The sequence below is a fragment of the Solanum verrucosum genome, unplaced genomic scaffold (assembly GCF_900185275.1).
Source record: "Solanum verrucosum unplaced genomic scaffold, falcon-dt-bn FXZP01000078.1, whole genome shotgun sequence".
NCBI lineage: Eukaryota > Viridiplantae > Streptophyta > Magnoliopsida > Solanales > Solanaceae > Solanum > Solanum verrucosum.
The window spans coordinates 1,736,154-1,753,011 of record NW_026020150.1 but is presented as its reverse complement, the minus strand read 5'-3'; the positions used below and the strand labels follow the sequence as shown (position 1 = coordinate 1,753,011).

Sequence of the window (16,858 nt, the reverse complement as noted above, 5' to 3'; positions counted from 1 at the left end):
ATTAAGTTATTTAAGTCTAAATTGTATTATCTGGGTTGCAGGGTTAAATTTAAGAAGAAATGGGTTGAAAATAGACACGTTTAGTTGTTCGGCGAGATGAACAAAACTCACCAAATTGCTCGGCGGTTCACCTAATGTCCTCATTTTGCCTTTGACTGGATGTTATAAGTATCGATTGATCTATGGCTTTAGGCGGTCAGCCTAAATTGCAAGCCGCACTCGGTGACTCGCCGAAAGACCCTTTGTTCGCCCTTTGTCTGTACCATTATATCATTCGTACATCACTTTCAGCGAATAGCCTGACTAGATAAGCACTTCGTCAACTAGTTTGGCGAAGCAATTCCACACTTGGAACCCTCCCTTCTCCTATTTAAATTACTGTCTAACTTGTATTCGAAGTCTTTACAGAAATGGCTAGACCAAAAGTCGCAGGGAGAAATGAACCACCCCGGAACGTAAGAGCACGTGATTTTAAAGAAGATGAAAAGAAAGCATAGCTAGCCAGACAAAGGAAATATACCAAGGAAGATAGAGCCAGAAGAAGGATTCCTATTGATCCCACTATTCCTCCGTGGAGACGCAGATTCTACACAGCCATAGATTCTTTTTTGGTGGCTCATGATGTGGATAGAATGGGTGAGGCTAACATCGATGTAGAAGCTAAGGCAAATGAAAACAATGCGAACCAGAATGGAAACACTTCGGAAGCTATTGTTTTATATCAAGCTGATGCATCAAACACCAATGCATAGGCAGATGAAGAGAATGCATAAATAGGACCCCCATCTTTACCTTCCGCTCTAACTTTCTTTATTATTACTGCTTAATATTTTGTTATCTACATTTGAGGAAAAATTGTTTTTATTTGTGGTGAGGTGAGACCCACCTTTCGTGTGCTATTTGATGTTCGTATTTTGTGATTATATTTGGATTGTTCTCCTTTCAAATTGTGTTAATACTGCTTTTTGTGAATGTTTGAGCTTGAGGCTCCTTTTATTTTTAATTACAAAATGATTTTGATCCCTTCCAAAAAAAATTTAATTTTTCGCACATTTGCCACCCCTCGGGTGTTGAATATGGTTGTTCTTTTGCAAAATTTGAGTCTCGATTTTGATCAATACCGATGACTTGAATAGTGCTCTCAATTGAACAAACATGAATGTACGGCTACGATGAGACCAAATGAAGTTGCATAGACAATATGTAAACTCTTTGCATCTCGTTGTGACTAGCCATTTATCAAATTAATTCTCTTGTAATGACCGCTGCACACTAGAGAAATTGTGTGGTCTTGTTTGACTTAAGTGTCGATGTCTTGTGTGATGAGCTTACTTTGAACCTTGCATGAATAAACCTAGAATTTTCCTCGTTAGTCTGATTGATTTAGTAAGATGTGCTCTTGAAATGATCTTAGGCAACTTTTGAAGAGTGTGAACCAAATTTGACATATACCTCTTTTGTGGCCTACCCGTGAGCGTGTGAAACTCTCTTGAACACCCTTTGAACCTTACCTTTCTTTGGAAGAACCTTGATGAACCCTAGACCTTACTTGACCCACTACCTATAATCCTCTTGATTTGTGGTTTAGCGAATAGCCAACTTAGGCCAAAAGCCTAAGTTGGGGGTGTGGTGAAAAGGAAAAGGAGAAGTCAAGAAGTGCAAGAAAAGTCTCCCTTAACCCACGGTGTTGCAGAATAATGGAACCCCCAAAAAAAAGTGTGGAATAAAGTACAAGAGAAATTGAGTTTCCAAACAATCAATGTAGGTGAATAAAAAGATGACTTAGAAGCACTAGAAAAAGAGTTGATAAAAGAAAAGAAGGGAATGCCTTGAGAATACCACATCTCACGAGGATGAAAAGTCACTAAGCCTAATGACCATACCTTTGAACTCAACCCCATTACAAGCCTTAGAAAGACCTTTTTGATCTTGAGTGAGCCGAACCGAAGATCAATTGGAAAAAAAGGGCAAGCCTATGGGTGGAAACATGCATTGTGTTCCTCTGTTTGAGTGTGAGCATTGCATCTGATTCCTGATCTTGAGTTGATTAACCTCTGTGTATGAATATGGAATCATTCTTTATGTGAGGGCATTTAGATACTTTTTGTTGAGCTTGAACTTGCACAAGTAGCAAGTATTGCGAGCATGAGAATCTTTGGTATTGGTGTGTCACAATTTGAATCTTTGAGTGCACAATTGATCTTTGCATGAGTAATTTGAGTTTTGTTGTGTATGTTCATGATTTAGTCTTGTGTAGCACTATTTTAGACACCTTTTTAAACGGCTGAACTTGAGTTTGCTTAAGGACAACAAAAGTTTAAGTTGGGGTTGTTGATGAGTCCACAAATTGAACTCATTTAGGGCTTTATTTTAATAGAAATAGTGTCCTCAAATGCTTATTTATTCTAAATAACTGATGAAAACACTTAAGTTTCAGGTATTTGAAGTTTTAGTGGAAGCATGGATACTTAGGCGCAAAAAGGAACAAAAAGGCTGAAAAGAATGAAGAAGCTGAAGCCTGAGCATCGCCAAGCACGCTTGGCGATTCGCCGAAGGGATGCACTCCGCCCTTTGTTCCAGTATGCGAAGCCCTGAAGGAGCAGGATCAAAAAGGCGATGAAAGGAGCAATCGGCGTTTCGCCGAATAGTTCCGCGAAGCACTACTATGTTGTCCAATGACACAGAGCATGACAATGTTGAAGGCTAGTGCAATAAGGCAATGAACTACACCAAACGGCGAATCGCCGAGTTAATCAGCGATTTCGACTAACCTCGCCAAGCGATCCACCAGCACTATTTTCTGAAGCCTATATATACTAAAATCTTTATTAATTTTAGGAGAATTAACTTGTAGAGTCGAACAATTATTATAATTTCCATATAGAATAGTACTTTTTTCCTCTAAGTTAGAGGGTTTTGGAGACTTGGAGGAGAAGAGGGTTTTCATCTTCAAGATTTGGAGTTGGTTCTGTTGGATTCTTCATTCTTGGACTGTAACAATACTTAAATCTTCATACCCATTTGAATGCAAACTCATTTAGGTATAAATTTCTATCTCTTGATGTGTGGCTAAAAACTCTAATTCTTGGGGTGTGATTTAGCGAATATGGGTTAAGATATTTGTTGGGTCTTGCTTGTTGATAGTTTATTTGTAGTTTAATTATGATTTCACCTAGTGGTTGTGGTTTAATTTAAAGGGTTTGTAGTTGCAAATACAAAGCCACCCATGTGTTTTAGGCTTGCTCGAGAGAGAGGTCGCGAAACCAAGACTGCTAAACTGATGGCCTAAGGAGTGGGTCAACATGAGGTTCAGCCCGAGAGTGTGAGCCCTAGTCCCATATCCTAACATTTAGCTCGAGAGAGTGAGTGGGGTAAGGTGTAGGCTGGCTTTCATGCGGAAAGTGGGTGTCCGAGATGAACCAATTTGAAACGGGGTAAGTTGCGAGAGAGAGAACTTATTTCCACATAAAGCTTAGCCTAGTCACTATTATTCTATAAATTTTATATCGAAAGCATGTACCCAATAACTTAGATTAACCCGTATTCCAGTCATATCCCAAGAATCCCCCTCTCATTGCTTAGATTTCTTGTTGATTTTGCTGATTTTAGCTTACTTGTTACGAAACCCCCATTTGTTAATAGACGCTTTTGTGTCACCCCCTTAATTTACTATGTTTTTACTCGTTAATGTCTTTATCTATGACTAGTTAGAACTAAATTTTATTTTCCTATTTATCCTCAAAACCACTCCCTTGGGACACGACCCCAACCCTTGGTTGGGTTACTATATTATCGACGATCGTTGACACTTGTACCGTTGGTTAGTGTCGTTGGTCACGATAAGCATCAAATCCACTAGCTAATAAACTATGTGGGCACATAGTTATGGGATAAGGAGATTGTTACTAGAAACCCCAACCTTACTTAACGGGGGAGCCTCCATCTCATGAGATTACTTTTAGAAACCCGACCTTACCTAACGGGAGAGCCTCTATCTCATAGTTATTATCCACTCGGTGCTAAGAATTACTTCCCCACTGAGTAGTTAATTATCTGTTAACATCATTACTCATGAAAAGGTGCACTTAGCCTACCAATTCAAGGTACATCATTAGAATAGCTCATTGACTCCTCATTAAAGGGGTGTCATTTGCCTACCGATTCAAGACAAGCCTTAGAATACTTCATTAGTCACTCATGAATTACTACATTACTCATGGATAATAACATAATTCAAGTAATCAATTCATTACATTCATAATTCTATAACATTCTACTTGCATCAATCAATACCCACCCAAATTGAGAAAGTAGGGGAATTCATGGATTCTTGAGGAATTCAACTTAAAATCATGTAAAATCATCAATATATTCATAAACAAACATAATTCAACCTTTAAAAATGAATTCGAATGGAATTCATGAGATTGAAGTCAAACCCTAACTTTTGGATTTTCTAACTTTGAAATTGGGGGTTTTGAAGGGGCTCCATGGGTTAAGGCTACCGATGGATGAAGGGCTACCATACATTATTGAAGATTTCCCATGAATTTGAGGAGGAAAAGCTTCATTCTTCAACCCTAGCTTCACCTTTCTTCTTCTTCCTTGGAGCTCTAGAGAGAGTTTATTTGGTGAAAGTTGGTTATGGATTTGGGTTTTGGGATTTTATGAAGTGAATGGGTTGGTTATAGGAATGGCAATTGGGGCGGGGCAGGGCAAGCTCTTAATGGGGCATGGTAGGGGAAGATTTAAATGGGGCGGAGTAGGGCGGGGCGGGGCAGGGCAAAATTTATTTTGCTAAAATTTAAATAGGACAGGTTAGCTAATGGGTTTGCAGAAAAAAAAGAGGCCTAGGCCCACCAAACAATGAAGTTAATCAGTCCATAGAGTAACTTTCTCTCTTTCTATACGAGTATGCATACAAATAAAAAAAAGTCTAAATCATGATATTCAGTAGCGATTATTTAAATAATAACTTCAACATGTTCAATCATTTTCTTTCACATTTCTAACCTTTCAGAAATATTGTCTTAGTCATTATCATTTATTTCTTAAAAAATTAAATTAAAGAGGAAAATATATTTCAAAATAGCCAATCAATAATTTTTATGACCATGTCATCAAATTATTCACACTATTTTGTTGTTGTTATTGTTTTTTTCTTATAGACTTTACATTATTTTTTATTAACGCTATGTTTTTCTCATTGTTTTCTTCTTCTTTTACTTAAACTAGTATACGTGCCCGCGCGTTGCGCGGAAGATCTAAAATGTAATAATTTTATAATTAAAAATAACTAATAAAATATATAATGCACTTAATAATATATTTAATTTATTATAATAACAATATAATAATACAAATCATTAACTTGTGTATTTGAGCAATATATATATATATATATATATATATATATATATGGATAGCTATCTTTGAATTCAAATTTAAAAAGTTAAAAATTGAAAATTAAAAACTTATAGTATATTTTAAAATTGCAATTTTCAACTTAATTTAATTTTGTTATATATATTGTGTATAGTCTTAAATTTGCTAAATGACTTATAATAGTGATATTGTTCAAGATAGAATTCAACGCTAGCTAGATATAGATAAATATTATTTATCTTAATTCAAGTTTAAATTTTATTTCTCATAATATTATTTTTCAATTTTGAAATTTTATTGTCCTTTAAAAGTAATATTATGAAAACATAACTTAATGCCTTCTATGTTATGATAGTGATAGAGACAATTCCTCATTTATCTTGTGCTAAGGTTGAAAATCTGTAAAAATAAATAAATAAATACATAATAATAATAATAATAATAATAATAAACATAGAAGACATTAAATATTGTTTATAATAACATTATACTTGGATTATTATTATTATCATCGTTATCATTATATTATTATTATTATTATTATTATTATTATTATTAATTCTATTTTTTTAGATAAAAGGTTATATCTTATTAAAAAATATTTATTTTAAAATTAAAAAAATCTGAAATAAAACTTAAAATATTAAATGATAAATTTTAAAAGAAACTTCCATACTTGGGGTTTGTAAAATAAATAATTTTAATATAAAAGTTCTTCAATTTGTTTATAGTTGGGTATTTTTTTAAGTCAAAATAAAGATTAAAACACCATAGTTTTTTCCATATGTGTTTTTTTTTATAAAAATAAATCATTTTAATTTAAAAGTTCTTTTGTTTGTTTAGAAGTGGGAGTGTAATGGGAAGTTTTAAAACTTCCTATTTAGTTGGATAATTATTACTATTTTTTTCAAAAAGATTAAAAGGACATATTTAATTGGATGGTTTTTTTTATTTTGAAAAAAAATACATTATTATTATTATTATTATTATTATTATTATTATTATTATTATTATTATTATTATTATTATTATTATTATTAGTTTAAGTTAAACATAAATTTATTATTATTGTCATTATTATTAGTTTGGCTTGTTTTATATATAAGTAAAGATAGAACTTATAGATTATAGGTTATATTAAGATAATTACTGATAAAATAAAAGATTATCAACACAGTTTTTCATTGATTATAGGACTCCGTAGTAAAGGATGGAGAGTTATGAAATTGTTTTTATCTAAAACTATTTTTTTCCATTCATGTGTGTAGGAAATTTTAAAGTAATAGAAATTAAGATTAGATTAAAATATATAATTATGCATAAGAGTATAATCCGAAATTGATTTTGTTTTCACACATATTTTTTTTAATTCAATTTTTAATAGTTAATAAATTAATTTTATATAACACATAAGTAATAACAATAGGTTTTATGTTTCAAGCATGCATTTATAGTATAATTTTTTTATGCAAAATTAAACTTCAATAAATTAAAGTATAAAATATTGAGAACTTCTTAAATTATATATCAATTAAAATGAAAATAAATTGTTAAATTGTGTTTATAATAACATTATACTTGGATTATTATTATTATTATTATTATTATTATTATTATTATTATTATTATTATTATTATTATTATTATTATTACTGATAAAATAAAAGATTATCAACAGTTAATGGGAAGTTTTAAAACATCCTATTTAGTTGGATAATTATTACTATATTTTTTTTCAAAATAAAGATTAAAAGGACATATTTAGTTGGCTGTTTTTTTTAAAATAAAATAATACATTATTATTATTAGTATTATTATATTGTTTTATTACTATTATTAGTTTAATTTAAACACAAATCTATTATTATTATTATTATTATTATTATTATTATTATTATCATTATTATTAGTTTGATTATTTTATATATAGGTAAAGATAGAACTTATAGATTATAGGTTATATTAAGATAACTACTGATAAAATAAAAGATTATCAACACAGTTTTTCATTGATTATAGGACTCCATAGTAAAGGATGGAGAGTTATAAAATTGTTTTATCTAAAACTATTTTTTCCATTAATGTGTGTGTAGGAACTTTTAAACTAATAATAATTAAGATTAGAATAAAATATATAATTATGCATAAGAAAATAATCTGAAATTGATTTTGTTTTCACGCATATTTGTTTTTTAATTAGCTTTTTAATAGTTAATAAATTAATTGTATATAACACATAAGTAATAACAATAGGTTTTATGTTTCAAGCATGCATTTATAATATAATTTTTTTATGCAATTAAAATTAAACTTCAATGAATTAAAGTATAAAATATTGAGAACTTCTTAAATTATATATCAATTAAAATGAAAATAAATTGTTAATTGGTATTTTTTATATCTATTAAACTTGTGTGTTTTATGTCAATTCACAGTTTCTATTGCATTACTTTTTTTTTGTTAAATTTCAAATGTCAGTTTTTATGTTTTTTTTACGAAATACAGTTTTATAATATATATTTTTTTTAAATACTGCAAGTATAGGTACTTTCATTACAAAATACAGTTTTATAATATTATTATTTTTAAATACTGCAAGTATAGGTACTTTCATCCCAAACCCATCCTGTTTTAGGATATAGTCTTCTAGCATTGATAAGAAAAGCCTAAACTAAAAACAAATACATCACTTTCAAGTAATTAAAAATAAAATAATCTAACACAGTCAAATTTTAATAAATTTAATGAAAAGAAACAAAGAAAGTACATCTCCTTTTAAATGGAGTAATAAATTATATACAATTGCAAATCAATAATTAGATGAGCATCAAACTGATTCAGATTAACTTCAACTGATTAAAGGTTTACAACAACTTCGAAGTAGATAATCAAAGATAACAAACGAAGACCTTCACATAATACTCTATGATTTGCACATAAGAATTTGATAAATAAATTTTAAGAATAAACAAAACAGAGGGTATATGTATTAATTCTAATTTTTACCTTTTGAATGTTTGACAAATACTGTTTAGGTATAATTAGAGTTACTTCAATAACTCAATATTTGCATATAACCTTGTGTTCTTCTCCCAATCAAAATCCTCACTCGACCTTTTCGTCTTGTAAAATCATCTCCAAAGAGTAATGTATTTTTGCTTTGAATTTATCAGGAACTATCCACAATCAAATAACACGTACTTTCAAGTTCCAATGCATTGATTTGGATGTAATTTTTGAGATTGTGTTAAATTGCAAAGCCACTTATTGTTGAATATAGGAGAATAATGTAAAGTTATTACTGAAAATATCTATATATAGTACGTGACTTTCAAGATACAGTGAAAAATGTAGTTAAAAATTTCTTGTTTAGTGGATGGTTATTGAGAAGTTATCTTAAGGAGTTATAAAACTGTCTTATTTGTGTTTATCTGTAAAAATATATTTATTTTTATATAAATTTTAAATACAAAATATTGATATATTTAGACTCCTTACGTAAAATATATACTCATTTATAATAAATGAGTATATTAAAAATGATAAAATTGTGAATCCAATATCTAAAAAAATATATTTATTTTTTGATATAAATTTGAAATACAAAATACTGATATATTTAGACTCCTTACGTAAAATATATACTCATTTATAATAAATGGGTATATTATAAATGATAAAATTGTGAATCCAATTTTCCTTGATTAAATGATTTGTAAAAAATGATTATTTAAAATTATATGTAGTTACGTATAAGTAAATGGGTCTAAATCTAAAATATCTAAAAGCTAAAATATAATAAAAATTGTGGTATTGTAACTACTGTACAATTACATAGGATCTAATTGTAATTATTGATATGTTTCAATATTTATTTAAATAATTATTTATTATTGATTATTTAAAAGTATTTAATATTTAAAATTCAAAAAATTGTGGTAATGACATGTGTCATTTTTTCTTCTCCTTTTATATATAGATAGATTTGATGCACTTGAGCCGATGGTCTTTCGAATACAATCTCTCTACCTCCACGAACTAGTAATAAGATCTGTGTACACTTTATCCTCCCCGGTCCCCACTGGTGGAATTTCACGTTATTGTTATTGTATATAATTTAATTTTGTCTACAATTTTATAGGGAACAAAATTTTTACTGTCAAAATCAAGTTTGTTTTTGTAAATAAAAGTATCCACAAATTATAAATTGAAAATATTTCTATGTCCTCCTCAGCGTTGTTCCCACAAACTTGTATTTTTCTTGATTCATTTTAATGTCTACTTTAGTTGTATTTACATGCATGTATATCTGTTTTATAGAGAAAAAAATAGTCAAAACAATAAAATTTTAATCAAATTTCAATCAAACATATATATTAATATTTTAGTTTAAAAGCAAAAATGAATAAGAGATATAATGAGGCACGGTTAGGAAACTATTGAACATAAAGAGCAAAAATAACATAATAGGGCAGGGCGGGGTAGGGTACGACAAGGTAATTGTTTTGAAAATGCTAAATGGGCGGGGTGGGGGAGGTCAATATTTTAGTAGGTCATGACTTTCCCCACCCTAACCCACCCTATTTACATCCCTAGTTGGTTAATAACTTAAAAACACTTATATAGGTGTATTAAAATAATATAAAACGACCTCACATCAAACTAACTAAAAAGGAAATTACCTAAAAGCCCCTACCCTTAACCGACTTTGGGACAGTTTGCAGGCATGACCCACGACCCACAGACCATGGGTGGGACCCCGACCCATCCTGGTTGGGTGTGGTTCATGGTTTGTGGCTTGCTGAAATGGATCTTGAGCTACGGAGCTCACCCACGAGGCGTGGATGGACCTAAGCCCCGTAGGTCCCCATCTATGGGTCACTGTTTGGGCAAGTTTGAGGGTAGACTTTAGGGTCCTCCTCAAGGACCCTTGGTTGGTCCTTGGAGAGTCATACCTTGACGTTTAACCCTTAAACCATTCATTCTAAGTACGAGAAGCAAATTTTATGACTCTAACACTTACAACCAGCTCTAGTAAAGTCTACTAGTTTCCGGGGTGTTACATTATCTCCACTTTGGGAATATTCATCCTTGAATGACGATCTATACACCTTACGGAATTAATGACTCAAGACTAGCAGCCTATCATGTATGAAACATCAAAAATAATGCACAATTCAAAGGAGGAAACATCAACTCCATCTCAACATACTTAATGCAACACAAGGGAGTAGGAACTACATCTAACAACCCATTATGCAAGAAAACTCAACATTTCAACATTCATAGGAGGAAATACCTTCTCCAACTCAAAGCATGCTCAACTTGATAACATGAAGTAAATCATACAATTGCTCTCAAAAGCATATTAAAGCATGTTTGACAATTCATCTCATGAAACATATAGGCAATTCATACTAAATGCACAACAACATGAGGAACACATAAATCGTGAAAACTCATTTTCTGACTAAACATGAATTCTATCAAGAACATGCATAACATAAGGAGATCATGGAAATTTCTAAAACACACATGACTCCAAATCATAAGACAGGCCAAGAGGAATTTCTTTGTCTCAAGCTAGAATAGGAATATAAGAAAAGAGATGAGGATATCGGGACTCTCAACAATCTTGCTATCTAAGCATACTATCTCCCCCTTGGGAGAAAGCCCCCAACTAAAACCTCAAGTACCACATCTTTCAAACAATCCCAGCCAAGGCTAACATCAAAGTCTAAAAAGTAACATATGGATCTAATAAAGCATTTACATCTATAGGGAACTATCACATACCGGTGCCTTCATCCGGAGAGGCTTGTTGGTCATTTCTAGACCGGCATGCATAGAAGCGACCATAATTTGGAGCATTGGGTTCCGGACCACTATGAGGAGCTTTCTTGGCCTGTCTCCCTTTTGCCGGAAGTGTAGGGCAATTCTTCACTTGATGATCACTCTTGCCAGAACCATAGCAACCATCTGTACTGGCTAGACACCTACCATGGTGCTTATTTCCACATTTGGTGCAAGTAGGCTTAGGTAATGGAGACCCACTACCTTTCTCTTGGTTAAACCTAGGGTATTGGAAGAATCTTGACCGGAATACTTTTGTTTAAACTTAGGTCTACCTTGTCCATCGGACTTATCATTAGACAAATTCCTATCACTGGTTCTAGCTCTTTTCACCTCCCTATTATTTTTCCTTAGTTTTGACTCCTCAATTTGTTAGGCATGCACTATGAGACGTGAGATAATCATATCACGAATGAGCATTGCCGAACAACATTCTTCCTCTACCAAGTCGGACACTCCCATCACAAAATTATTCATTTTAGCCTTTGAGTCCGCCACTATAGTTGGAGCATACTTGGATAGTTAGGTGAACTTAAGAGCATATTCTTTCACACTCATACCTCCTTGACGAAGGTTAATGAATTCTTGCATCTTTCGTTCCCTCAACTCAAGGGGAAAGAACCTATCAAGGAATGCCGATTTGAACATGTCCCACTTTATGGGACCCGCTCCTATTGGCCTCTCACCCTTCCATTGTTCATACCAAACTTGAGTCATATCTTTCAACTGATAGGCGGCCAACATCTCATTCTCTTGTGGAGACACTCCTATAATATCAAGCGCTTTATAAACCTTATCAGTAAACCTTTTGGGATCTTCATCCACTTTAGAGCCATGAAATTCGGGAAGATTTATTCTATCAAAATCCCTAAATCTGGAAGCGGCATTCACATGAGTCCCAACATCTCTATTGTCTTGGGCCGTCATGGCTTGGGCTTGAGTTGTCACGGCTTGAGCTTGAGCCGTCATGGCTTAGGTCAACATTAGAAAAGCCGACCTAACCTCCACATCTGACATAGCCAAAGGATTAATCGGAGCTTGATTAGCTTGAAGAGCTTGATTCACTTGAGGAGCTTCTTCATTGACATTGTCACCCTCCATTCTTCTTGCGTTAGCCCTTCATGTATTCATATCCTGAAGACACAAAAGATGGATTTCGGAGAGGAACTTTATACAGTTAAACTATATGGCACGACTTAAGAGTAATAAAAGAACTGTAGTTTCCTAAACATCTTATAGTCTCTCATTCATAAATGTGGTGCGCTTCACACTATGAACAAGACTCTACTAGATATGGCTTATGAGACATCATCCTAGAATCACACTAAACCTTATGCTCTGATTACCAAGTTTGTCACAACCCACGAGTACCCCCTAGATGTGACAAGGCGTACTCAACCCCGAAAGGTCTCATACAATCCCCTTATCATATCATAACATAAGATAAAAGAAATGATGTGGAATTTAAAAACTTTATCCATACAATCGAAGTCTTTTATAAAAGAAAGCGGAAGTCAACTTGTCTCAATTAGTCATCTACTAAATATTTGAATCAGATAGGGACACAACCCTTACAATATAGTCCGAAAATAAAATAACTGGAAAGAAACTACAAATAACTCATACGTCCTCGAATCTTGAGGACTCACCACAAGCTAGGAGAATAGTCGATCCAAGCTTGAACCAAAAGAAGATTCGCCTCAAAGTCCGGACCCTCCACTTGTGGGAAAATGTAGGAAAATATGGGTTAGTACAAAAATGCACTAATTATGATAGCCATGCATAAAAACCTTGAAAACATGCTAAAAAGGACATTTTAGTTGAAAAGCATGCACTTTACCAAGTTAAGAATATTCATGCACGTTAATATAAAAGCATAAGTCATAAGCATTTTCAACATATAGGTCATCATAGCATAATAGAATCACCTCATAAGTAACCCTAAGTTATACTTGTGCAATGCATAGATAAGATCCCATAATCCCATCTATACTAAGTACCACTTTTAGGTCACCATAATCATACTTACCATTCTTTGATCTCATCCTTTGTTCATACTCATAGTCAAGGAACATTCACATTTAATAAGTCATATCAGGGAAATCAACATATAGCAACAATCCAAGTTAAGCATTCATCATTACATTTAGCCTTAATATCAACATACCTAGTAGCATCATCATAAGCATATTCATTTCATAAATTATTATAATATTAAGGTAACACACCATAACTACTCGCAAAGCCTACTTGTGCAATGCATGGATGAAGTCTCATACCCCTACCCACACTAAGTAGTGCATTCTTGAGAAGCCATATTTTATAATCATTCATTATGGGGTAAGCCTTAACCGGCATAGACCATGTGAGCAAATCATGGAATCTAGTGTCTCCCACACCGAAAAGAGATGGTCTACTTGCCTAAGGTAGAACCGGTAACATTTAGATTAGGTGGATCCACTAGCTAATAACCTATGTGGGCACATAGTTATAGGATAAGGAGATTGTTACTAGAAACCCCAACCTTACTTAACGGGGAAGCCTCCATCTCATGAGATTACTTTTAGAAACCTGGCCTTACTTAACGGGAGCGCCTCTATCTCATATTCAATATCCACTCGGTACTAAGCATTATTTCCCCATGGAGTAGTTAATTCTCTATTAACATCATTACTCATGAAAAGGTGCCCTTAGCCTACCGATTCAAGGTACATCATTAGATTGGCCTACCGATTCAAGACAAGCCTTAAAATACTTCATTAGTCACTCATGAAAGGGATGCCATTAGTCTACTGATTTAAGGTGCATCATTAGAATAGCTCATTAATTACACATGAAAGGGTCCCCTTAACCTATCAATTCATTTAGGTGATAAGAGCCTTTCATAATATGGCATATTCATTCACAAGTGTATAATTGAGAATAACATTTCAATCAACACATCATCATTATCATAACCATATAAACTTCATCCATAAGTGTGCGTGAGAGAGAGAGAATAGCCTTTCAACAACACCACAATTACATCATAGTCATAATCATATTTCTCTCAAAGTATTCATAAAGAATGTACATACATATCATGATCATACATAACTCTCATAATTTTCCCTTCAAGGACCATAGATCACATTCAATCAACACACCTAGAATTACTGCATTAGGCATGGATATTAACATAATTCATGTAATCAATTCATTACATTCATAATTCTATAACATTCTACTTGCATCAATCAATACCCACACTTTAAATACCAAATTGAGAAAGTAGGGGAATTCATAGATTCTTGAGGAATTCAACTTAAAATCATCAATATATTCATAAACAAACATAATACAACCTTTAAAAATTAATTTGAAAGGAATCCATGAGATTGAAGTCAAACCCTAACTTTTGGGTTTTCTAACTTTGAAATTGGGGATTTTAAGGGGGATCCATGGGTGAAGGCTACCCATGGATGAAGATCTACCATACCTTATTGAAGATTTCCTATGAATTTGAGGAGGAATAGCTTGATTCTTCAACCCTAGCTTCACCTTTCTTCTTCTTCTTCCTTGGAGTTTTAGAGAGAGTTTATTTGGGGAAAGTTGGTTATGGATTTGGGTTTTGGGATTTTATGAAGTGAATGGGTTGGTTAATGACTTAAAAATACTTATATAGGTGTATTAAAATAATATAAAATGACCCCACATCAAACTAACTAAAAAGGAAATTAACTAAAAGCCCCTACCCTAAACTGACTCTGGGACAGCTTGCAGGCATGACCCACGACCCACGGACCATGGGTGGGACCACAGCCCATCCTGGTTGGGCATAATTCATGGTCTGTGGCTTTTTGAAATGGTACTTGAGCTACGGAGCTCACCCATGTGGCGTGGATGCACCTACGCCCCGTAGGTCCCCATCCGTGGGTCACTGTTTGGGCAGCTTTGAGGGTAGACTTTAGGGTCCTCCTCAAGGACCCTTGGTTGGTCCTTAGGGAGTCGTAACTTTACGTTTAACCCTTAAACATTTCATTCTAAGTATGAGAAACAAATTTTACGACTCTAACAGTTACGACAAGCTCTAGTTAAGCCTAATAGTTTCCGGGGTGTTGTATAAATATTATGATCTTAAAGAAATCTTGACCTTATCTCCTCTTTTCTCCTCTTTCTCTTCTCTCAAAGCCCAAGCATAATTTTGGAATGCGCAAACTGAACTAACTCAGTTTATACCCCAAATAAGTTTCTAAAAATGAAATAAATTAATTGGGTAATGAAAAGACCAAAATACCCCTCTAAAATTCGGTTGAATTTCCTTATCCATACAGCCCAACATCAAACTGGCATACCACCCTCATACAAGAAATTAGCAACCTTGGCGGTATTGGAAAGATAATTCAAAGACCTTTTATTTGATATCTTATAGCCCACCTAACTCATCTTGTACTAGGAGTTATGGTCGTTTGAAGTTGACCCAAAACTCATACTTAACATACTTGCCAAATTTTAGATTTTTTATTCTTTCAAAAAATGGTTCTTTCTAATTCTAGCTCTTTCAAATAGCGGGGTGTTACATTCGTTCTTGAATTTTGATGTTCGGTGGAGTTCTTGATGCGAGGATCTTATGAATGACCATTATTCTTGAGGGTTTTTGATTAAATTTTCATGTAAATAAGTTGAGTAAACGAATCTATGAGGGTTTGGAAGAAACCACTTGATTCTAGGAGAATTAGGGACAGAAAACAAGAAATAAAAATTCATCGGATTTTTTAGGCAGGGGCTAGCGAGACGCGCCTGCAGTGCGCCAGAACTGCGCCTCTGAAGTTTAGGGGTCGGCGCCCTGCGCCACTCAGTGCGATGCAATCGCCAGCCCCCTCCCTTTTCAGTCGTTTGACCTGTCTGAGTTATTTTAAGTTGTACCTTTACTCCCTTTTAATTCTAACTACTCTAAATTATGTATAAAAATCAAGAGATCCTTCATAACATGAATCATAACCCTTGAATTCATAATTCAAATTCAAGGTAGAGTTAAGAGTATAGTCTTCAGAGTTCTTTCAAATCATTTTGAGAAGTCTTTTAAAAACTTGTTTTAAGACTTGAGTACTTGAGTTTGAGGATAAGAAGAGTTGAATTTCATTTTTTTTTCAAAATGAATATATGGGAACTAAGTATTCCCAAGAGTAAATGTTTTTACATTTAAAATGAGAGGAAACACCGATTTCCAAATGAGTTCATGAGGAGTTTTTGAGTATAACCTCTTTTAAGAGAACCTTTTGAGTAATAATCTCAAAGCTTGAGGATGACGAAATGTTTTTAAACATATGAGCTGAGTTATATTTTTGGGAGTAGTATTGAGCACAGATATGGGGACGAGTTCATACAACTTAAAGTCCTCATAAACCATATAGCCAACCTGGGTAGAAAGGGTTATACTTTTTAGATGATTCCTTGTTGATTTTTAATCATAGCTTAGTGGATCCACTTAGTTGAGGATGTCTTATACTTCGGCAAGGTATAGAAAAGTTTTGGCAGCGTGGGCGAGACGTTGTATCATCACATAGCTCAAGGTGATGGTTGTCGATTAGATAATCTCCCAAATAAGAGTTACTATTGTATTTTTAAATACATTGAGTCG

At 33.1% G+C, this 16,858-nt stretch overlaps 1 protein-coding gene across 1 annotated transcript; it reads right to left on the bottom strand.

Annotated features, from left to right (window-relative positions):
* Nucleotides 1-11,173: 11,173 nt before the first annotated feature.
* Nucleotides 11,174-12,207, bottom strand: LOC125828082 (uncharacterized). The gene is made up of 2 exons (XM_049507383.1): nt 11,861-12,207; nt 11,174-11,459 (listed from the first exon to the last, which is right to left on the bottom strand). The coding sequence occupies exons 1-2, from the start codon at nt 12,205-12,207 to the stop codon at nt 11,174-11,176; spliced, it is 633 nt and encodes a 210-aa protein (XP_049363340.1).
* Nucleotides 12,208-16,858: the final 4,651 nt, after the last annotated feature.

What these genes read in the sequence shown, in the direction of transcription:
- LOC125828082 (XM_049507383.1), bottom strand. Translation starts at nt 12,207, where the DNA reads ATGACGGCTCAAGCTCAAGCCGTGACAACTCAAGCCCAAGCCATGACG. An exon ending in AAATCGGCATTCCTTGATAG is followed by an intron (nt 11,460 to 11,860) that starts GTTCTTTCCCCT and finishes CCAATACCCTAG; the next exon opens with GTTTAACCAAGAGAAAGGTA.